Below are 24,005 nucleotides of genomic sequence, written 5' to 3'. Positions count from 1 at the left end.
GGTTATTATTAATTAGTGACCTCCTGTAGTTCACAGTTGAAAGCTGAAACAAGGAAAGGACTCACGAGGTCGCCAGGACTTTCACGTGAAATGATGCAGCACACACATGCAGCCCACTTTTTCTCTCTGTTTTTTTTTCTATCCTTCTATTTTAGGCTGTTTCCGGGTACAAGGTGAATGTGGCGCAGCTTAGTCAAGAAAACAAAAGTTGGAGTAAGTTTCGAAAGAAAAGAGTATTCAGGCAAGCCAAAGGCTGCAGGAGCAATAGCAGGCAGTTGCTGCACCTCTAATCTGACCACTTTGATAAAGCCAGAGTCAGCAGGTTTATCAGGCAGGGTTAGTGTTTTGGCACAAGAACACTGTTGACATTTAACAAAGATAACTTTGTAAAGTGGCTTGAACACTATGCTGGTTTTGAATACAAATTGCACTAATTTAATAACATGGTATTTATTATTTGTCATATTACTCCAAGAGAGACAGATTTATTTTATGTATCCTTGATAAATTGATGAAAACGCGAGTGTGGATGTTTTTGGAAATTAATTAAGTCCGGTATTTTCATATAACATTTAAACGTGGTGCATTTGTTATTTTCCTGTTGCTCTAGATATTTTTTTAATGTAAAAGAAATTAAGGGTTTAATTGATTTTGACAACAGCAAGCAACTTCCTTTTTACTTTTTATCGCCCGCATTTTATTTTTCAAGGTCTGTAGTTGCTCTGTTGATTATATCATGCACCAATCAGTTCATAACTAACAACATGAAGCCTCAGTAACAAAGGCTCGGTAGCCTCATACCCGCCACTTCAAAGTGTCCTCATTATTGTGAGGAATTAGTCGGAACATTTGAACTAATTGCCTCTAATTGGCCGTAATAACTGTGTGCCAGAACAGGAAAAAAGTACTGATTTAGATGATTAAGAATGTCTTGCGAAATTCCGTAATTAAGGAATGCATAAGCAAGATTTACCTTGGATGCAGAAAGATGCTGTAATTTTAATTGCCTGCGATTATGCACCCGCACCGCGGCTATCATCCGAACAATTTATTGCAGCTGTAACATTTAGTCTTGGACTATATGACAATATTGCTTCATTAAAGATTGGATTGTTTTGGAATGGAATGGATTGAATTGTTTTGATATGTATATTGTGGGGGCTCCTTAAATTGGACTAGTGGGCTGTAAATAGAGCGCAGATTATCCTGCAAGGCAGCCGTGAAATATTCACAAGCCAGGAAAATAGCAGAACTGGTGATTCCCGTGACAAAGTGGCAGTGATCGGTATGCCACTGCAGGCTACACACTCACGGCGCTGACCCTAGCTCCCGTTTGGCAGGTCTTTGCCTTTACTGCGCCATTCTTACTATGACAAACAAGCAAATATTATATCATTTAATAAAAAAACAAAACCAAAACCCATTTAGAATCACAGCGGAGTGAAGGAGATCACAGCGCAACGGCCAAGCGGGGTTGCCACCAGAAGACGCTGTGTTTCCTTAATTCCTGTAGGTGAGATGGTCTGCAGGCGCAGACTTCTGCGGCATCTGGCACCTGACGTTAGACCGCCCCACAAGACCTCTACATTATCAGCTGTTTTATCTGTTTAATATTTGCACAGGCTCAAGGCATCCACAGACTGTGTAAGTAGAAGTTACTGCATCAATTTTAATTCGCCTATTTGTTATGCTCGCTGTAATTTTATAAATTCGTGGGATTTGTAACCTATACGTAAGATATTGCTTTAGAGCAAAAATAATCCTCAATAATAATAATAATAATTATAATAGTAATATATATATATATTGTTTGTGAAGAGGAGAATTCCACCTAAAAGTGAACTCAGAGGCACCAAAAGGCTTTTAAAAATATTTTCTCATACTCCTGCGCAAAATTTTACAAATGAGATATGATTGGGTTAAACAGTAATGCCTCCTTGAGCATTAAGGCAAGATGCTACTGAGGGCTACCTGGCGTTGTGCAGCAGGAGAGTAGCTATTTGAACGCCGTTAACTTCGCATGAGAGCCTCTCCTACTCCAGACTCAATTTTTTTTTCACTGGGTCTCTTAGACGAGTGTGTGCATCTGAATTTAGGTAATGCGCTCCTTGCGTCCAATGATATCAAAAGGAAAAAAAGAAAAAAAACGAGGGGGGTTAATCATTTACGCAGCCACTTAACACGCGGATGTGTATTTATTTACTTATCAGTATCAGTCATTTTCCCTCCGCGCAAGTGCACTTTTGCATGTCTGAGTACGATAAGGCATAACACAAACAATCCTGCAATCACTGGAGGCCTCTCATGGCCATTAAAAGTCAGTAGTTCAACTGAGGAGTGGTTCTCCAACTCTCAAGTCCATATAGGCCTCCTTTCATCAAGAGGCCCTCGTAAACATCACTACAGTTAATAAAGTGTATTGTGGTCACTGCAATCTCAAGGTGCAGCCACGTGTTCATCAGCAACATCAACAAGTCCCAAACTCCACACATGCAGCAGCTGCAGCGTGCTCGGACACCGCTTGCAGTCTCGGGGATGAACATTTATGATCATGTACGGTGCTTATGTTATTGTTAGTGGGAGGGGAGCACATGTCTTGTAAATGAAATTACGCTCGACGAAAGGAGGCTAGAGCTGTTTTGTATTGTTGGCGATGCCCCGCCTCTGATGGTAGCCTTAAACCTGGCACCCAGCTAAAACAAACCAAAGCCAGCACCGAGCTCCCACTCAATCCAATTAAGGCGGACTTGAGGCGCTCTCTTACGTGTTCATCTACCAGGATCGACGTTGAGACAACAGGAAGCAGAGGGGCTTTGGCCAAAAAAAAAAAAAAAAAAAAAAAAAGGCAGAAGGAGAGATTGCCTTGCCTTCTAATTTCTCCCTCTCCAGCCCCAGAACAATGTCGATGAGCCCTAAGCATACGACTCCTTTTTCTGTTTCCGATATCTTGAGTCCCCTTGAGGAGAGCTATAAGAAAGTAAGTATGGAGAATAACAACTTGGGGGCACCTCTCACTTCTTACCGGCAGCCGCAAGTCTCACAGGCGGCGATGCAGCAGCACCACATGGGCCATAATGGGACTGTGTCTGCGGCTTACCACATGACTGCGGCAGGTGTTTCTCAGCTGTCACACACGGCCATGGGGGCTACTGTAACGGCAACCTGGGCAACATGGGCGACCTGCCGTCTTACCAAGACGGCATGAGGGGCAGCGCCACGGCAACCGGCTGGTACGGAGCCAACCCAGATCCGCGTTTTTCCACCAGTGAGTATCCTGCACCTGTTCTTTGACTCCAGCTTGGAGTTATCACAGTCCGCATTGAGCTGAAATCCAGATTTTTGCGGATGTTTCGCGATGCTGTATTTTAGGAGTTGCAGTACAGTTTTTATAATCTTTACGTTTTTCGGCACAAAATTTGAATTTTTCAAGTTTCGGTACTTTAGATGTTACTATTAAGGAGAGGCAGAAATCGCGCAAATATTCAAGTTTTTAATCCACAGATTCCAACATTTGTAAAGATTCTCACGACAGAAAAATAATGGAACAGTTTTCCTTCAGGGCTTTCACACTCATCCAGCAGTAACAGCTTTGCTGTCATTTATGAGCGGCTCCTTAAATTTGGTCGATGTAGTTTGTCACTTTATGAACACGCTTTGACTTTGACACTTTTGAGTTTTAGGTGTTGTAAATAAAGGTGTCTGCTTCTTTGAGACCCGTGAAGATTTCTAAAAAGCTGATAATTGAGTAACATTGCTGATTTTGCATCTGCAAATGATATTTGTCCATACTAAATTTTCTCTCCATATAAATGTCTCTATGTAACACGAGAATATAACTTTTTTAAAATTAATTTAATTACAATTATTTTTCCCCCTCAGTTTCCCGCTTCATGGGCTCTTCGTCGGGGATGAACATGGGCAGCATGGGCAGTCTCAGTTCCCTGGCAGACGTGGGTAAAGGCATGGGCTCTCTGTCAACCACACCGAGGAGAAAGAGGCGAGTGCTGTTCTCCCAGGCGCAGGTGTACGAGCTGGAGCGACGCTTCAAGCAGCAGAAATACCTGTCGGCGCCGGAGAGGGAACACCTGGCAAGTATGATCCACCTCACCCCGACCCAGGTGAAAATCTGGTTCCAGAATCACCGGTATAAAATGAAGAGGCAGGCAAAAGACAAAGCCTCCCAGCAGCAGATGCAGCAGGAGAGCGGCTCCTGCCAACAACAGCAGCAACAGTCACCTCGGAGAGTAGCTGTGCCGGTGCTGGTAAAGGATGGGAAGCCGTGCCAAGGCAGCGGCCACACGCCCACATCCTCCGCTCAGACGCACCACCAGCAAGGGGGCAATGTCATGATTATGTCTAACAACACGTCCGGCCTCGGCCAGCATCAGAGCCAGCAGGTGGGAAGCACAGGTCACTCTCCAGACTTGGCGCAGCACTCCTCCAGTCCGCCCTCACTTCAGAGCCAAGTGGCCGGCCTCTCCCACCTCAACTCCCCCGGCGCAGAGTACGGCTCGGCCTTGCAGTGTTCAGCCCTGTTATACGGCAGGACATGGTGACAAGAGGCGCCGGCTATGATTTAAATCTAATTTTAAAAAAGAAAAGACATTTTTATGTTAATGCTCGGCAAGTTTCACTGTAAATGTGCGCACTTGAACAAGAACCGAGTGAAACCGACGCAGCTCTTCTTGAATTTTTTCTCCTCCCCATTTCGAAAGGAAGTGTGACTCTTGTGGAAGAAACACTTGTTCACAAACTGCGGATGTAAAAGTCTTGGGATTTATTTATGTAAATTATATTGACACAAAAGAAGAATCAGCAGTCAAATAGGCCCCATAGTTGGGAAAACTAAACCCGAAACAGGGACGCAGATAGACTGCAGGACTGCTGGGTGCTCTTAAATTTCCCTCCTCAAACACAAATGTGATGACTCTGATTTATAATAGAATTTAATGTAAGCCGTAGATCTAGCTTGTATATTTCAGTAAAAGGTTTGAATTTTAGCTATTTGTTGTACAAAGTTTTTGACGCTATTGCCGGTTTGTTGTCGTTTCACTGGTATTTGTACGTTTTATTTCTTTGTAACTTATATAGATATTTGACTTACAGCAAAACAGTCCTATTAATAAATTATGGAAACCAAGCAGTTAAACTTTGTTGTGAAATTAAATAATCATTTAGGTAAAGACAACAAAACAAAAATGAGCAGGGTTATCATTATTATTATTATTATTAATATTAATATTATTATTAGTATTATTAGTATTTTGCAGATACAATGAAAGAAAGAACAAGCAACTAGAAGTTTTCAAAATAAGTTCAGATTTGGCAAAACGTGGAAAAAAAAATAACTAAATGCCACATTAGTTCTGACCTGACAGTAAATACTGGGGCCTATTTCACCCCCCCTGTTTTTTTCTCCTGCTAAATCACATACCTCGCAGGCTTATCGTTTCATGGCTGCAGCTCACACAAGCATGCCCTGCAGAGTAAACTGAGCCTTTATGTGCTTTTTTCTTTTCTCTTTCTGTACGTGTGTTTTCTCTCGGCGTGAGTCAGAAAGGTAAGGTCCCTCGACTCCCAACATCAAACACAAACGCTGCTCAAAGGGCAGCTTATCGATGAAATCCCTCGCCAAACAGCGCCGTATTCTTCTCAAAAGACTCGTGAGGCGAACTGTTGGCGCGGGGCTATCAGATGGTTCATCAATAATCAATCCGGGAATTGAAAGGAAACAGGCTGTTTGTGTCGGGCATTAAAAACAAACCTGCCTCCAAGCATATATTTATATATGTTAAATATTAGACTTTAGTTTTTTGTTTTTTTTTGTTTTTTTAGTCCTGTGGGATGTTTGACACTTGGAGATATCTTTATTTCCAAAATAAAGAACGCAAGGTGTAATTTATTTTCCTTTAGTTGTAGGGTTCGGTAAATAAAAGGTATAATAATCATTAGACACTATTCTCCTGCCACCTAACAGAGATATAGGTCTTAAACAGTAAACAATGTGGTAGCCAAGCGACGGGGTTAATGATGGGCGATTTTCGGTTATGGCTTGAACAGGGTAAGTTGTTTTCAAATCAGCCCTGTCATGTGTCATAAAGCTATAATTTCAGAGCCTTTCAGTCTGGATACGTAATGAAAATAATTTATCCTCAAGGCTCCTTTTTTTTTTTTTTTAAATCCTCCAGCTTCTTGGCTTTTACTGGCTTTCATTTATGATGCTGCCTGAAATAAGTGAAGATTTGAAGCATACACTTTAATAAAACTTCTCTGGATGTTTATCCGTTGTCTTGAGATAAATGATCTTTACTCCACATGGTCCAACCAAAGTAATTTTTTCCTTCCATTTGCCTATCTGGCTTTTCCGGTCCTACTGCGCTTGTAATTCCTGCAATTTTATTAATTCATATGGAAACTTCTTTATTTCTGGACCGGAATGAACTTAACTATTCACATAATACTGTTTTTCAAAGTCACCCAGCTATTCAGACCTAGTCTTTATTTGACGCCCGAGGTGTCCATTATGTTTTTTTTTTGTTTTTGTTTTTGTTTTTGTTTTTTGTTTTTTATATTCTCTATTTTTCTGATACTTACAGTATGCATCTAGCCAAAGTACATGCGGCTCATATAGTACAGTTAGAAGCCTTAGTCCACAACTGGACCACAAGTTGTTTATATGACTTTTGCATAAGTCCCATTTTACCACAAATTCTCCAAAACACTCAGAGAACTGGGGCTCAGCAGTGCTTTTTGCTTAATGGGGGCTAATGTTAATACAAATACAAGAACATGAACTGATTTTCTACAACTTTGTATTTAAAATCCAAAAACATATTCGGTCAGCAGATATTATCGTATAAAAAATGTTATGTTCAAAAAAATTAGGCACTAAACTTACGTCCGTCTCCTTTCCAAGCACGCAGTGGGTCTTTCCCTTGAAGCCAGAGAAAGATACAGTTTAAGGCCACCAGGCAGCCCCTAGAAAAGCAATTTTAGAGACTTTAAGTGAAATCTTACCAGCATCAGAAACTATCTTCTATTAGGTATTTTGCAGAGCAGGTTTTGTTCGGGAGAGAAGTGAGAACTTTGGGATTACATTAACATGTCTTTGGCGCGGTGTGTGGTCTTTGTGTGCAGCTTGTAGCTGTTGAGAATGACTTGTTGGAAGCGTGTGTGCTCTCATCGCTCTCTTTTGTAGAAACCCACAGTGCAACTTCTCAAGTCTTCCTGCCTTTATTGTGGGCTGTCTTCATGAACCCCAAGCAATTAGTCTCTAATCTCAAGGTAATCATATTTGAGTTAGTGACTAGCTGCTGAATTTCAGTCACCCAGGGACCCAGTGTATCAGTAGTCCGTAGACAATACACAATTTAAAGTTGAGGAGGACAACACACACACACACACACACACACACACACACACACACACACACACACACACACACATATATATATATATATATATATATACATATATATATATATATATATATATATATATATATATATATATATATATATATATATATATATATACATACATATATATTCAGAAATGAAATAAAAGCAAAATGTGTCGTTTTCAGAATTCAATTTTTTTGAAGGGGGCCGGGGTCTCTTTAACTTTTATTTTAATTTTTCCCTCAAAATTTATAAATTGTGGTTTTCTTTTCAGAGCACATTAAGCATTTTATTAGATTTTTTTTTAGTAAACTCAACAAATATTGACATCGCGGTAAAGAGACAATGAACCTTGCAGGGCAGTTATCAGTAGCTTTAGTCATCAGTAGTTTTTAAAAAAAAAAATTGTTCTAAAACTACAACTTACAAAACTCCTTGCAAAAGTTATTTCTTATATTGGAGAAAATTCAAATAAGAGTAATGCTCACGTAGATTAGCTATTAATATTAACAGACCTGCAATCAATAAACAAAAACTAGTGAGTCGTTGGTGATTTTTTTCAGTGGTGTGTGATTCCTGACATACATTGCTGCTGAATGTGACGATGACGTGGCCTGTTCTCGGCATTAAGAAGTGCTCCAATAATTCTTTGAATTTCAGATAAACAAATGCTCATACTAATACTACTACTACTACTACTACTACTACTACTACTACTAATAATAATAATAATAATAATAATAATAACAATAATAATAATATGCTAAGTAAGTGTTTGTAGTGCGTTTAACTGCTTTTCTTCTGACTTAGATGTTAATGATGACACGGGTGCTGTCCACGGTGCTGAAAAGAATACGTCAACAGGAAAATGGAAAATGAGCATAAAGTCTGCATTTATTGAATAAAATATACTCAAAAATGCATTTTCATATTAGTAGTTGTAAAATCTTATACATCTATATGTATATATGAAAACTGTGTTCTTTTTAAATACAGCCACTCTCGTTCTTCTTTCTTAAGTTCCTAAACATTTCATTGCAGCAGGCCCAAGCATTCATGAGGATTACAAATAGGACAATTACACAGCAAATGCAATCACCCCCCTTGGTAAATGTTATTGTGAGCTAGCAGCAAAAATCTTTAATTGTGCTACGTTTATCTGCTTCTTCGAGCCATTGTGCAAAGAGCGCAAACGAGGGTCATTTGCGAACTGAAATACTTTGCATGCAAAGCGGAACACAAGATGCTGTAATACTTGACCTTTCAGCATAATTGTTGAAGGCATGAAATGCAGCATTCAGAGCTCGCTGAGTGGAGTCTTTCTTTAGCCCTCCCTCTGATGAACAAAGCGCATTTTATACATCTTCGGTGTTGGCTTTGTTTCTTTTGAGAAAAATTTCCCTGAGACTGGCTGCAATTTATCTTCATTTTAATAATACTGCTTGGGTAAAAAAAAAAAAAAAAAAACCGGCACAAATCACACGACTTTTCAATTCAATACTTAATGGACTTCATGCACAACCTAAAAACCGAGGAAACTTGTAAATAGACGTTCTCGTATATTTTTGCATGAGTCAAAAAAGAAGTCTTTAAATGAATCATGTTTAGCAGCTGGGGTTCAACATATTCCTCAAGGACACTAAGTAAGGCAGAGACTTTTCCAGATGGTTAAGTCACACTTCTCATGTTGGACGCTGTCGTGAATCCCAATGGTGCACTGTAAAATTTCAAATTCTCAATGCAAAAAGGATAAAAAAAGATTAAAATGAACTCTCTAGAATTTCATAATTTAATTGATTAATTTATATAAAACAATCAAAATCGCGATTAAAAACATTCCCTAAAGTGATCAACAAAAATTACTCTCTGCTTTGGAATTATTAAAGTAAGTAAAAGAAAGAGTCCCAGGTATATTAGGCTATTTACAGTGGAGTACAGAATTTCTAAATACTAATAAATTTGTATGCAAAATTCTGTATTTGGATTAGACATTACACTGAAACATTTAGATTTAAATTTCACTTATTCCTGATCATTTTGTAATAACATCAAAATAATGTAAAGCACTTTAAATTGTCTGGAGAAAACTTATTCAGAATTGTTGCATAAGAGATTTCTGCCAAATCATCACCAGGTTTTGTAGATTTAACATGTTTTTTCATTAAGGTAACTGATTGCAAGGAAAGTGTCATCTGCATAGATGTTAAAGTCTCCGTCAAAAGATGTGTCAGTTTTGATTTTTTTAATTGTTTGTTTTATATTGTTTGGTTTTGTTTGGTTTTGTTTTGTTTTTCTAAATGAAACAACATGAGGATGGGGTCTCTAAAAAGGGGGTGCAGATTAGCAATCATCTTATATTAAGAAATCTGAAGGAGAGTGCTGGCCTCTTTACCTCCATTGCCAGAGTAGGACAAGAGGTTAAAAAATTAGATCTAGACCAATTAGATTTTAGAAATGTAAACAAATTTTAGGCTGCTTAAAATCAAAATGCACACACTGACATATTGAAACCTCCCAAAACAGAAGCTTCATGTGGTCACGTGCCATTTTATATGATGGTAGTGGTTGCCACAAATCATGTTTGTTTACATAATTTTATAAAATATTGAATTTGTTGTTGTTGTTTTACAGAAAGAAAATAAATCGTTTTAAAAATGGACACAGAGTAGAACTTAGAAACTGTAATTTGTTCTGATTTCTAGGCTTACACAGACAATTTGTAAAGTAAAAGGAAAGCAGTGATACTGCATATATTTCTTTGTCAGAGTTGGATTATATCAACCAGTTTTGGCCACAGAAAACCTGAATGCCCAAACTTAGTGACGGTGAAAGAGAATTTCTAATAAAGCTACAAATACATGTTTAATAGATGATACATATTCAGTTTGCCCAGATCAGATAAATAAAAGGAAAGCATTTTATTTCATTAGTTTATTAAATTAGGTGATTGTTCTTGAAAATATTAGAAATTAAATCTATCCTCATACAACTTATTTGTGTAGATTCACATTGAGGACATACTACAAGCCAAAGGTTAAACCTGAAATCACCAAAAAACACCAACAAACTAAATGTTATAAAATAGCAAGTGGTTAAGTTTTTTTATATTATTGATAAATAAATTCTTAAAGTAAAAGAGCAAATCTGTTACAAAAATGAAATCTTAGTTATGTACAATAACACGGTTATATCTGCTGTTGGAGGGCAGGCAGTGTGGGTGTCACACATTAACCGTAGGCTCTCTTCCTCCAAAATAATGAAATAATTTTCTACCATAGAAGACACAGTTTGGCTTAAGGTCAACATACATTAGGAGATCTTAATGTAAGTAGCAGTAAAATTAGGATAGACTTGGGGTAGAAAAAGAATAATAAGTAATAGGCAAGGGATTTCGGACTGTAGAAATTGGCTTTATGAGTAGGACTGGACACCAGGATCTAGTTGGATTTAACTTAAACAATGAACATTATACCTCATATTCAGTGATTATGTTCAGAAGCAGTGTCACCTGATTTCCATTCTCTTTGCATGATGACATACCATGTAAACCGGGATATTATAGAACTCTCTAAATATTGATAAAAATGTATTGATAGAATAAAAACTTTTTTTTTTGCTTATCCAACTTTGCTGATAGTTTTTGATGATTGTAGCAGCTTTTAAGCTACTTTACTTTATTAACTAGTTAACTTTATTCTGTCTTAACTTTTGTATTACCATTACAGCACTTAATTTTCTTATTTATTGTATGCTATTTTGTTGTACAGCGCTTTGTGACTGCTTGTTTGTGAAAAGCGGTTTAAAAAAAGTGTACAACAAATACTTAATACTAATGCTCTTATTTAATTACTTAATATTGTACAAACTTAGGAAAAAAAACATTCACAGCATATTTTTACATATGTGCACTTAAGACACTTAGAAGCAAAAAAATGAAATGTTTTGATCAGTCTTTATACTTTATAACAATTAATTGTCAATTTTCTTTAAACATTAAGTTTTTTTTAGACATTCCCCACCTTTCCATCGCTAAAAAATACCTTTTTACAAGTACTGTTAAAATCCTCCAAACTATATTTCAGCCATGGTCCATTAGTTCCCCTGTCCTTCAGAATAGTCCCTAGCCTGCTTTCATGGGTCTGTATGAGCTTATTTCAGGAGAGGATCTTATAAACACTGCAAGGCTACTGCCATCCTTTGTGACCTGAGTGGGTATAGAGGGTTTTTTTTAATCCAACAGACAAAATGAGCAGGTTCATATCCAAGCATCACAAACCAACCCAGTTTTGTATGGCACAATACATGAATTTGTAAACTCTCCATACCTTCAAAACTACTCTACTTGTGTGTTTGTCCAAAAGTAACAGTCTGAAATATGTTTGTTTTGTGCACTCACCCAACGCCACATAAATGTAAACATACTTTTGACATTTGACAGAAATGTGGATAAGAATAGGGCTGGTTTAAGATTTAAGTCTCTGTGTGGAAGGTCCTCATCAGGATAGAAATTCAAGTAAACGTGTGAGCTGGTGTGCGCGCCCACGCTGTGTGTGCTCCTGTTAAACATGCCAATTAAATGAGACCAGACTAAAGCAGAGTTGTCATGTCTGTGTACAGTACCAGCAGGAGTCCTTTAGAAACCAACGAGCCATCACTAACCCCGTTAACACCAGACCCTCCAGACCGACCCGGGTGCCGCTGCTCGCTCTATAGGCCTGCAGCAATAACTTCTCCATTTAATGAAGGTTTGAATAGTCCAAGGCTATCCCTTTCAAATGGTGAGACCTAAAGTGAATTTAAATTGATTTGCATGCTATAAATATGAGAGCACTTGTGAATTATAGGCTATAATAACATTTTTTAGAGGAATTAACACAAAAAAGTGTGTTTAGTTTTAAAAGGATGTTAGGCAATATTAAGTGGGATGCTGGAGAGTAACTAAGTGGATATACTCAATATATATATGTAAATGTAAAGACACATGGGCTTACTCTGAACTCTGTTTTCTATTACTCTACTAAACTGATTTGAAAGCTACACTTTACAAATTAAGATTTTAGTAAAAACATCTTCTGTTTAGTAAACTACTCATCACTGCAGTTACCACTGACCACCTACAGCATTGGGAGTACTTCATCCAAATAAAATGATAGTAATTCTCAGCTGATAGGTGTAATGAGTCCACCTACTTTTAACCATACTTTTATTTTATATTATATTATTATTTTTTTACCATTTTAAATCAATACTAAGCTTTCTTTTTTGTATCTGGTATTGTTATATGTGCCACTGCTATGAATAGTTCTTCCAGAGCTCTATGGTAACATTTTCAGGTAAGAAACCCTAAAAGTCGAAACCAGTTACCCTGATTTTTCTTTTTTGCTTTGCTCAGTAAGCATTAAAGGCTTCACACACATGCCTAAGATGAAAACTTAAAGCATAAAATGAATGAAACTTCCCATATGCTCTCAGTAAAGAGGGACAACTTGATTAAACCGCACTGAATCCATGGATAATCCAGCAGTCAGTCCATTCTCCTGTGTGAGTGAATGGTGGGGTAGGCTGCGTCTCTTTGCAGACTGAAAAAAAAATTCCTTGAATGTTGCTACACAATAAGCAATCAAGATCCCAAAGCCTGGACATTTGACAGCTTAATGAGTTCAGGCTGCAATCACTTTAAGAAAAGCCATGGTCCATTTTAACCAGAGCACAGTCTATATGAGCCGAGCTGAGAAAAGGCACAGCGCGTCCATTTAACTCACAGTAAAGACGCACATAACTACAGGTTAATAAAAACACGGGGTGGAGGTGGATGTAAATAGGTCCTGTATATTAGGACCTGTTGAGACTTGCATGTTTTGTTCGACTACAGGAGGAGGGGTGATATTTGCCCCCCTAATGAAATATGTCATTACGAGGAATTCATGTGACACAAAAGGGGCGACAGTCAAAAATTGCCCCACTGCTGTTCAGTAATTATATAGTTTGCCCTGGCAGCGCCTTCAGGCAGGTGGCTGGTCCATCATGCAAATGGCTTGGCTGTGCCGACATAATTAGCCACTGCGAGCCGCTTAAATTAACAATTAGCTAACATGCAATTCTGTTCACAACGCGGTAGTTCTCCTTTTTGGCCAATTGTCACTGTATGTTATTCCGGTGGCTGAATTGCTCAGTAGGATATAGGCTATGTGGTTTCTTACTTGGTCAATTTACAGGCTAAATGAACGGAAATCGACAGAATGGGGGTTTATATCCTAATCCCCAAAGAAAAGCTGCATGGCAGCGCATTTATGTTAAACACTTGGTCGGGGGAAAGAAAAAAGCCTATAACACACATTTCATGGATGTCAGGCTGACAGGCAGCTCAATATAGGGGTGTCAGGTGTTGATAGTCAAATGGCAGTTTAACAGAAAACAGCAGTGTAAGTGAGAGTGAATCGGACTCAGGGGCCACATGCTGCGCTTCAGCCAGCCCTAAAGGTTCTGCTTTTTTAACCTCTTCACTGATCCCCTTGCAGCCGGCGTCCAAAACACTATTGCCTTACTGCAGGCCAATCACGGCCCACCCACTCTCTCATTATTCTCGCTGCCCTCCGACATGACACGGGAACAAAGTAGACATTAAGCAACATTAAACCCGGGGATGGGAGTAATCAGGAACCCGTTATCTCTTAATGAAGGAAAACACATGCGGAGCGATACACATAGCGGGTAATCAATAGAAAGGCCTGACAAAAGGAATCGGAGAGCCCAAAAAGGGAAAATGCAAATCAATTAGAATCGTTGTTTGCTTTGAAACCGTTCAGTCTATTTCCATTAATTACATGTTCATTAAAAGTAATTCGTCTAGGCTACACACCAACAACAGTTGTCTCTCCCCTTGTCCTTTTTTTAAGGAGTGATGGACAAGGGAATGGCTTGGGTCCAACTTTCTTGTTAGCATTTAATCTCACTCAGGCTGGGACTTTACAGGGGGGGGAAAGGAGTTTGAGTCAAGCTGCCTCAGTAAGTCCATCTGCTGAACGATTTATTCTGAGCTAAAATTGTATGAAAGTCATGCTTGAGCTCAATTTAAATACCTTAAAAACTCTGTGTTCGTTCTAATCATCAAAAGGCAATTTGTACAACACTTATATTCACTCTCATTTAGTTTAGCCTGCCTATTTGCTTAAAAAAACAGATGGAACAGTGTTTTTTAATAGAGTGTTATGTGGAAATGTCATGTTTCACTCTCACAATCAGCATGCTATCTTATCTCCTTTTTTTTTCCACAATCTGAGTTGCTTTTACCAAAGGCCCACAACCTCTTGTTGGTTGCTATAGCATTTTCAAGCACCATTCTGCTAAATCCCAACCCCCACATAGACCTGCTCTGCACACTTGTAATAAATTATCCTCAAGTGAAACGACTAAAAATGAGCTGGACCGAAGCTGGACAGGGCCACTTTACTGAATCACACCTCATAAACATTTTCATTTTTGTGTGACTTGACCCCCAAAGCTTTTATACAGTCAATGCATGTGTCTGGGTCTTTCATCACACATGGTCTAAACCTTGCCAACTCTATGGGCCTACTGTTATTGAAGCTCTTATCTGCCTGCTGATGACTGATGTTATGCAATCACATTTTGCAGCAGCAGTAGACAAAATCTGTAGGCGGCTGGATGCATCTCTTGCGGAGCCTCCTCCTTTTCCTACAGTGTGAAGTGCAAACATATGGGTCTGGAACGCTAGTGAGGAGAGTGCTGATTTGTTGATTAATTAAACATGTCCCCCCCCCCCCCCCCCCCCCCAAAAAAAAAAAAAAAATTTGCTCCCTAAAATCCCACATTCACAATGCCTTACCACCAAGTTCAGTGGTGAACAAGTGGAAATCTGAATCAGCCTCTTTATTCCATGAGCCCCATCTTTGCCAAATTGAATGCAGATTGAAAATAATTTTTCAGCTCTTGACTTCAGCTATTCACCACTCTGAATTGGTTTTGCTACTGTCACATTGCCACACAAATGTAAATAAACACATTTTAGTCTTCAAATTATTGTTCAGCTAAAATTTGAGGGATATTGTCTAATGTGCAAAGAGAAATGACAGTGCTAGGTTACTGTAAATACACTGTCATTTTGAATAAATTCTCAAATCCATGATTAATTTTTAGTTTCCAGAGAATCATTTCAACATTTTTTAACATGCAATAACCAGCACAACTACTAATACATGTAAGTGCACCTCCAGCCATGCCGAAAAATGAGCCCGTTATAATGATTTTATTAAATGCATTATACTTAAAATGCTTAATATATGTACATATCAATGTCTGCCACAAACTCTTTAGCACTCACCTCTTCTTGTGGTTTCCCAGTGCAGGACCAGTGCCTGCTGTGTTTTGGCAGGAAATCAATACAGGGAGAAAATCTGTTCTAATCATCTGTACATTTACCATCACAATCAACAATCAAAGCCAAGACCTGAATCTTTATTTGTAGGCCTGAACTGAACAATTTTCCCACTGTGAAAGGCAAGCTAAATTAGAACCCTTGGTTCCTGTTAGTAGCTCTTAATGGCTCTGATTTGTGAACTGCTAAATGAGGTTATGTAAATTGATCCTGAATGTAGGCAGAGGCCCCCAGGTGACAGGTGCAGTCAGCTGAAGGTGGGGGCAGGGATGGTGTCATGCAATGGGGAATGGGGGGAGTAATATGGTAGGATGTATTTACAGGCCCGCAGGGAGACGGAGTTGCAGACTGAGCTTAGGTACATTACCTGGGAACTGAGTGAAAAGTAACACATTTTTAGTTAGGTTTCTTTTCAGCATTACAGAATTATTTTGTCACTGCTCTTTCAATTCCTAGCAGGATCAATCCAAACAAGTAACAACAATCAAACAATAATCAAAAGATGCGAGGTACATATCTTTAATTAAAAGTACTTGTTTACTTTTCCATTTCACTTTCAATGATACAAATTTTAATTTATTATATATGTGGACCAAAATTTGACATTTGACATCCAAAACACAAAAAATTAGTGTGTTGTTTTAACCGAGTCCATGCTCTTTGTGTACCATTTCTGCATTTGTAACCAACTTTGGAAAAAAAAAAAAACAGCCTTTCTTTGAAGTATCCATAAATCAAACAACATATAAATATTTATGGAATAACACTACCTATAATTTAGTAATAAGCCAGCCACTTCATTAGTTACCCTGTGACAGATGTATCAGTTTAGCCCCCCTTTCCTTTCAGAACTTCCTTAATTCTTCATGGCAGACTCAGGAAGGACTGGGAGAGATTTTGGTACGTATTGACATGGTAGCATCACACAGTTGTTGCAGATTTCAGCTGCTCATTCACAATGCAAATGTCCTGTTCTATCGCATCCTAAAGGTGCTCTACTGGATTGAAATGTGGTAACTGTTGGGGCCATTTGAGTACAGTGAATTCATTGTCATGTTCAAGAAACAAGTTTGACATGATTAGAGTTTTCTGACATGGTGCATTATCCTGCTGGAATCAGCCATTAGAGGCTGGGTACACTGTGCTCATAAAGGGATGAGCATGGTCAGCAACAATACTCAGGTAGGCTGCAGTGTTTAAAAAATATTCAGTTGGTGCTAAAGGGCCCAAAGTGTATACCAGAAAAATATCTGCCACAAAATGACACCACCAACAGCAGCCTGAAATGGTGATACTGATAGCAGAATGGATCTGAGCTTTCATGTTGTTTACAACTCTACCTTCCAAATGTTGCAAAAATTAAGACTCATGAGACCAGGTTATATTTTTCCAGTCTTCTTTTGTGCAATTTTTTGAGCTTGTGTGGATTTTACCATCATTTTTCTGTTCTGAGAGGAGTGGGACACAGTGTGCTCCTCTGCTGTAGCCCATCTGATTCAAGGTTGGATGTGTGCATTCAGAGATGCTCTTCTGCATAGCTTGTTTGGTTGCATAGGAATCTGACCATTCTACAGTGACATCAACAAGGCATTTTAACCCTTTTAATTGCTGCCCACTGGATATTTTCTCTAAGCCCTAGAGATAAAAACCCATTCACCCATATTAGCTCCATCCCATTCAGTTAAAACTTTACAGTGGTACATAAGAAGTAGATCTATTAGAAAAAATATTCAAAAAGACTTAAAAAACCACACTGGTGATTTTATTGAGATGAATAATGAATCCTGTTACATTTGAAACATTTGTACTACATGTACATTTTGATTAAAAGGCGTAGTTTTGTACTTTTACTTGAGAATTGGAATACTTTTTCCACCAGCTGTACATGCAGGGCTTCTACTAAAATTGCTGGTGATGCTCAGAAAAATTGTGCATCCCCACTACAACATCACTTTCATTTATGCTTTCTTTATCATTATTCATGACAGATATCTCATGTTAAGTGTTAAGGCGCACACGAATATGATTCGGGCACGTTTCCATAGCTCTATCCGAAGACATAATAACAAGGGAACTATCTACATCCAGCCTCTCGGGGAAAGACTGCTGAGTGATTGAAGCACTCTGACTCACCGCTCTTCACTTCAGCCATTTAGGCTCTGCTGACTACTGTCTCAGCTGCGTTAAGGGCAATGTAGGTGGACTAAGTTACCACTGGTGACTTGGTCAGACTTTTATAAGTATGAGATCTGACCAGTAGTAAATGTAACTGGCTGCGTTTACTTAAGTACAGTACTTGTACAATTTTATATTCCACTACATACATTTCACAGCTGTAGTCATAGCTCTAGCTTTCATTGTGACTGTAATAGTTAGTGACTATATGTTGCCAGACTATAATACATATTCTTAAATTGCATATGTTTAGAAACTGCTAGTGAAGTAAAAGTCTCTGTAGGTTCATTACTACAAATAACTCCAGTAAGAGTAATTCATTAATTAAATGAATGAAAGAAATGCTCTTTTTTAACCAAACACCTCTTTGGTTACTAGACTAAAACTAATTTGAAAACTAAAATGGAAAATACAACTGGATTGTGTATTATCCTCCAGGCCTATACTCTGGTTTTTTATCAAAAATTCTCAGACTAGTGCTATTACACATAAATCATAGTGGGTAACTTTAACATTCTGTAGCTCTTGAGAATGGCAACTTCATCACAGCTTCACGGATGAACTTCACTCAAAACTCCCACTGTTTTATCCATAATCTTAATTTTGTTCACTAGATTCCAGTTTTCTCATGTTTACTCCTCTCCACATGCAGAAGTTAGTCATGGAGTTCCTCAAGGATCTATGGTAGAGCCAATACTTTTCAAATTACCCAAAAGTTTACTTTTACCTGTAAATCTGGCTTAAAGCTTTGTTGCTAATATGTATTTGTCTGTGAATCCAGACCAAATAAATCCATTGAACTATAAGAACATTGTAAACTGTAAATTGTAAGCTTTTTAATTTCTAAATCAAGAAGTCTTTAGCCTTAAAGACCTTGCAAACAGTTACTCTGGTTGGCATTACCATGGCATCTGTTTTTATCGTGAGTAACCTAGGGGCCATTTAGGAGCAGAATATTTCCTTTAGATATTGTAGATTATTTAAAAAATATATCTTTAGGCTTTTTACCTTGGCAGTATTGCCAAAATTAGGAATATCCTCTGTCAGAGTGATGCTGAAAAGTAGTCTGCACATGTATTACTTCCCTATTCTAATTCCTTATCAGAATAACCCCATAAAAGCCTGGCAGTGATCCAAAATCAGTACTGATCAGAACTAGCAATAAAGATCACATTCATCTTCCAGAAATAAAAATCTAATTAATTCCCTTAATGACTAAGCTTCATTGTGCTTTTAAACTGATCCCCTGTTGAACCAGGTTTGATTTAAGAGTCAGTAACCCTCTCTACTTTTGAAGCAAAGCTTAGAGCTAGGAGTGGCAGCTCCTGACTATGCTGCTACAGGACCCAGCTGCTGGTGGACTTCCATCATCCAGTACTGCTGCTCTTATTTAATTAACTTTATATTCTCTCTCTGTTTTCTTACTATCTCTGTGCCTTTCTAAGTCTGGCTCTCTATCTGAATATTTCTGATCTAAGTTTACTGGCCCTTACTGGCTCACCAAGGCTTGGTGCTTATTTTCTGTTTTTCAATACTGATATTTTCTCCACTCATCCTATTCATCAGAGGCAGCCTTCCCTGGATTTGGTCATGCAACAGGTTTCTTCTTGTTATAGGAGTTCTTCCTCTGCACTGTCACCAAATGCTTGCTCAGCTGGAATCATTAAGTTTCACTTGATAAACTACCATGAAATAATTTCTATTGTGTTCTGATAAAGCTGTTAAAAGCTACATTAAAAAAAAAAAAAGGTAAAACCGTATATGAACACTGATCAAACACCAGACCTCTTGAATTGCCCCATAACGTTCAAATTAACCTGTATTAAGCTGATTAAGCAAACGCACAGGAAAGAGCTTGAGTGCTGGTATAGACTTGCATCTTTCTCTTGTGATTGTAGACTAAATGTGTCAGAAACAGCAGTGCACAGCAGTAAAAGCCAGTTAATAACTTTATGAGGATCCTTAACACTTTGTCCATATTATTAATGCTCTTCACAATCAGAAGTGGCTTAAAGCAGTAACTTACCTCCCTGTCCCTTGTGGCTAACTTTTAGTTGAGGCTGTATCACATTGCATTGTTAACTCACAATGAATTATGAAGAGCTGGGTTTCCCTTAGTGTAAGCAGGAAAAAGATTCTGAATAATTCCTGTGGCTGCTTCCAAGTAAAGATGTTTTTCCAGTTCCCTTGCCTAGTGTGTGCTGCAAGGTACTGTTTTGGGTCCTTTTCTTTTTTACTCATATTTAGTGTCTTTTCAGCATATTTTAAGATTTCTTATCACTCTACGCAGATGACATCTTGTTATATATCTGTTTTAAGCTTCAAGCTGTTTCTAAGTTAAATAGTTGCCTAGTTGCTTAGATTTTATTATCCGCTGGATGGCTGAAAAATTTCCAGGAGAAAATAAAAGTCCTTTTTTGTGCCCTGAACACATTTCCAATGGAAATTGTAGTTACACTTGCTACATTTGCCAAATTGTCTATAGAACACTTTGATTCAACTGTAACTTTGCTCATGTTAAATATCTGATTCACACTTGCTTTTATCACTTAAGAAATATTGCCAAGCTGAGTCATATTCTCATTTACTCATGTCTTTATTTGATCACATCTGGATTGTTGTAATTCATTGTTCACGTGTCTTAACAAAACCTCCTTAGAACATCTGCAGGTGGTTCAGATCGCTGCCACGACACTTTTGACTAAGTCTTCCAAGTCACTCGCTTCCCACCTCTCACTGTTGCTAATTTAGTTCCACTAGCTCCTAATTAACTTGAGAGTCCGCTTTAAGATTTTGTTTTTGACTTTTAGAGCCCTGCATTATTGAGCACCAGTGCACATCAGTGAGCCTTTACATGCATACATCCCCTGCAGATCCCTGGGGTCATGTGATCAGGAGCTGTGCAGCACACGAGACAAAAAAATAAAAAATAAGGAGACAGAGTTTTCATGACAGTGCTTTCAAGCTCCCTTTGAGCTCGAGATCTGCTGACTACATGTTTTTATGTTTTATTATTTTCATTGTGAAGCATTTTGTGATATTTATCTTGAAAGGTGCTATACAAATAAAAACTTTGAATTTACTAATTTACTATTTTTGTTGCCAGTTAAGTAATGGTAATTGACTTACATCCTAAACTATGTTGCTAATCATAAACTTAAACCCGATAAACATGGTACTATTGTCAATAATTGATACTGTATCACCAGCCCGAACGTGTTGGTATCACACAACTCAAGGTCCTGGGGTGAGTGGGAATAGAGGCAGGGAACATCCTCGGCAGGTCACCACTCCATCACAGGGTTCAGCAGAGAGACAGACAACCACACGCTCTTACATCCACACCAATTAACAAGTACAGCTTTGGATGGTGGGAGGACTCCTAAGCACCTAAAAGCACAGTCTAATGACTAGTTGTCTAGTGTAAAAAATAAAAAAATGTATTTGTGTTAAAAAAAAAGTGTTTCTATCAACTGAATAGTTTTATTCTCCAAAATATAATAGCTTTATTTCTTTGTATAAGCCATCACATATAAAAGTCCATCTAATTATATATGTATAAATGCTTGTATATAGATATAGATTTACAACAGTTTATGAACTAGTAGGAGCCCAAATAAACCTTTTTCTGGGACAACAGCCTTAGTATAGGGAGACAAGCGAGGATGTGTGGCAGTGTAACAAGGAGAAACAACAGCAAATAGAAAGAGAACTGCAGTTGATGGGTCTGCCAAACAAAGCAGTTCTTCCACTGTTACACTTCATAGGGAGGATTAGGAGTTCAGTGGGAATCTGTGGCCAAGTGGACAAAAGTGACAGCCCAGTGATTTCCACTATATGAGTGGATATAGAAGACAACAGTACATAAACATTTTACCCTTACAGTTCATGCACATGTAAATACTGCTTATTTTTGCATGCATCATTCCAAAAGTGTTGTAAGAAATGTGCCAAAGCAGTTCAGAAAAAATCTGTAAAAAACAACTGAAATAACTCTCAAATCCAGCACCATGACTACAGTCTTTTTAATGAACATTTTTCTGCAAAATTTACATTTGTTTCCACATATATCTTTTTATTACTTAAAAGCAGTACGTAATGAGCTGATCTGTGGGAAGCTTGGTCCCAAACTCACAAGAAAGGAATACTTTTAATTATTCCTCTCTGGGGGAAATGAGACAAAACCTTCTTACTGCAATCCACTTCGCTCTTTACATTGTGCTGCCTCTTTCTCCTGATCCTCATGTCTGGCCTTTACTCCGTCTCATGCTCTGTCAACATAATCTGCCACCGTGCAGCAGACAGGCTCAAAAGCGGACCTTTTTACTTTCCTGCAGGTGGCTGATGTGACTGAGGCAAGAGGCAGCAACAATCCCTCTTCACTCACTTCCCTCTAACACTAGGACCACCTTATTTCCTGTATAGCACAAATTCCCTCTGCCTGCCAAGAACACATTCTTGTAAAGCAAAGAAAAAAAAATCTTATTAAGTTGCACAAAGAACCATTAAGGTATCCTTGTAACACTTTTCAGCAATTCTCTATAATGGCTTCAGCATTTACAAGCAGTGCATAAATACTTAATAAATGGTTATAAATTGTCATTTTATGTTAGGAATCTACAATTAATATGATTTAATAACAGCAAGAAAAACCAGAGGTCAAATCATTCTCTGGAAACAAGTTAGCGCATTTAAATCAGTTTGCCGTACCTTACTTTCAGCCAATTAGATAAATAAAGTACCACTTATGTTGATGCATCAGTAATAATGACCCTGCCAACAATGACTAAGGCCGTTGTGCATGAACTTTTACTTGTAAAGGAATATTTTTAGGCTGTAGCACTTGTAAATATTTCTTCAGCCACTGGTTTTTTAATCCTCTAAAACTGTTTTTAAGATGTAGGAACATATTAGAGGAAAAGGTGACATTTAAAGATTGTGAATATCTGTAATACTTAGTTTTGGTTTCGAAATGTAAATATAGCTAAATGTAAAAACATTGCGCTCAAGTAGGTTATCATGTTTTTTTAATGGCTCATATAAATGCCTTAAATCACAACTCTTCCCCCGTTAGAAGAATAAACAGCTCTTTGGTCTGAAGCCAGCCAAATTAAATGAGCAGTTTTTTAATTTCTGAGCGCCTTGCTGTGTGGGAACATTCAGCAATAGCTCAGCATGTCAAACCATGTCAAGTGTTACAGTTCCTTCCTGTTTTGGGGGGAAAAATATCACCCCAGAGATGAATTAAAGTAAAAAGGCTTGTCTTCAGACCCCTTCCTAAAATGATTAACCCTCCTAAAGAGCATTATTGAGTTCTGAGTGGTTGTGCCTTCTCTTTGCCTGTAATTGTTCTTTTTCTGTTGTTTCCTTCATCAGTCTCTCTCCTCATTATATGAAAAGAAGGGAAAAATGTCTGAATAGAGGAGGGAGATTTTCCCACAGTCACTCAACACAGAAAAATACGCCATTGTAACCAGGTTCCCATCCCAATGCCCTGCTGCACAGTCCACTGCGGTCAGAGGGACAATATCTTTATAATTGAGTGACCATTCTTTCGCCTGTTTGAAAAGTAAGTGACTGAGAATACAGTTAACGGCACATTTGAGTGAGTTCAGTTTCCAGGGAGCCATGCCTAATACATACATACATATATATATATATATATAAAATTTTATATAGTACAATGTTTTAAACTAAAAGTAATAAAATTGTGGATCATATAAATATACAAGCATTGACATTCTAAACATAAAGTAAAAATTAAATTAGAACAATATTCAGCAGTTATGCTGCTAAACAGATAAACATGCCATAAGACGACAGAGAATAAAATGACTTTAAACATGCTTTAAAAGGCATTAAAAGAGAAAGTTCAGAGACTGGACATCTTTGGGCATTTAATAATATGTTCCAGACGTGGCACTACTTACAGGCTTGTTTTCAGGTAGAGAATACAAGTCATAAAATTATTTTGTTAATATTAAAATAATATTTCATTGTTCGTAGAACTGTCTACCAGTGTATGACGTTAAAAC

At 38.0% G+C, this 24,005-nt stretch overlaps 1 protein-coding gene across 1 annotated transcript; it reads left to right on the top strand.

Annotated features, from left to right (window-relative positions):
• The first annotated feature begins 2,154 nt into the window (after positions 1-2,154).
• Positions 2,155-5,000, top strand: nkx2.1 (NK2 homeobox 1). The gene is given in 3 exon segments (XM_003442894.5): positions 2,155-3,137; positions 3,140-3,265; positions 3,880-5,000. Coding segments are annotated over 3 exon segments (1,041 nt in total). The 5' UTR covers positions 2,155-2,899; the 3' UTR covers positions 4,557-5,000.
• Positions 5,001-24,005: the final 19,005 nt, after the last annotated feature.

This window comes from Oreochromis niloticus, linkage group LG19 (assembly GCF_001858045.2).
Source record: "Oreochromis niloticus isolate F11D_XX linkage group LG19, O_niloticus_UMD_NMBU, whole genome shotgun sequence".
Classification (NCBI taxonomy): domain Eukaryota; kingdom Metazoa; phylum Chordata; class Actinopteri; order Cichliformes; family Cichlidae; genus Oreochromis; species Oreochromis niloticus.
The sequence above is the reverse complement of the archived record's forward strand: the minus strand, read 5'-3'. Positions and strand labels throughout refer to the sequence as shown.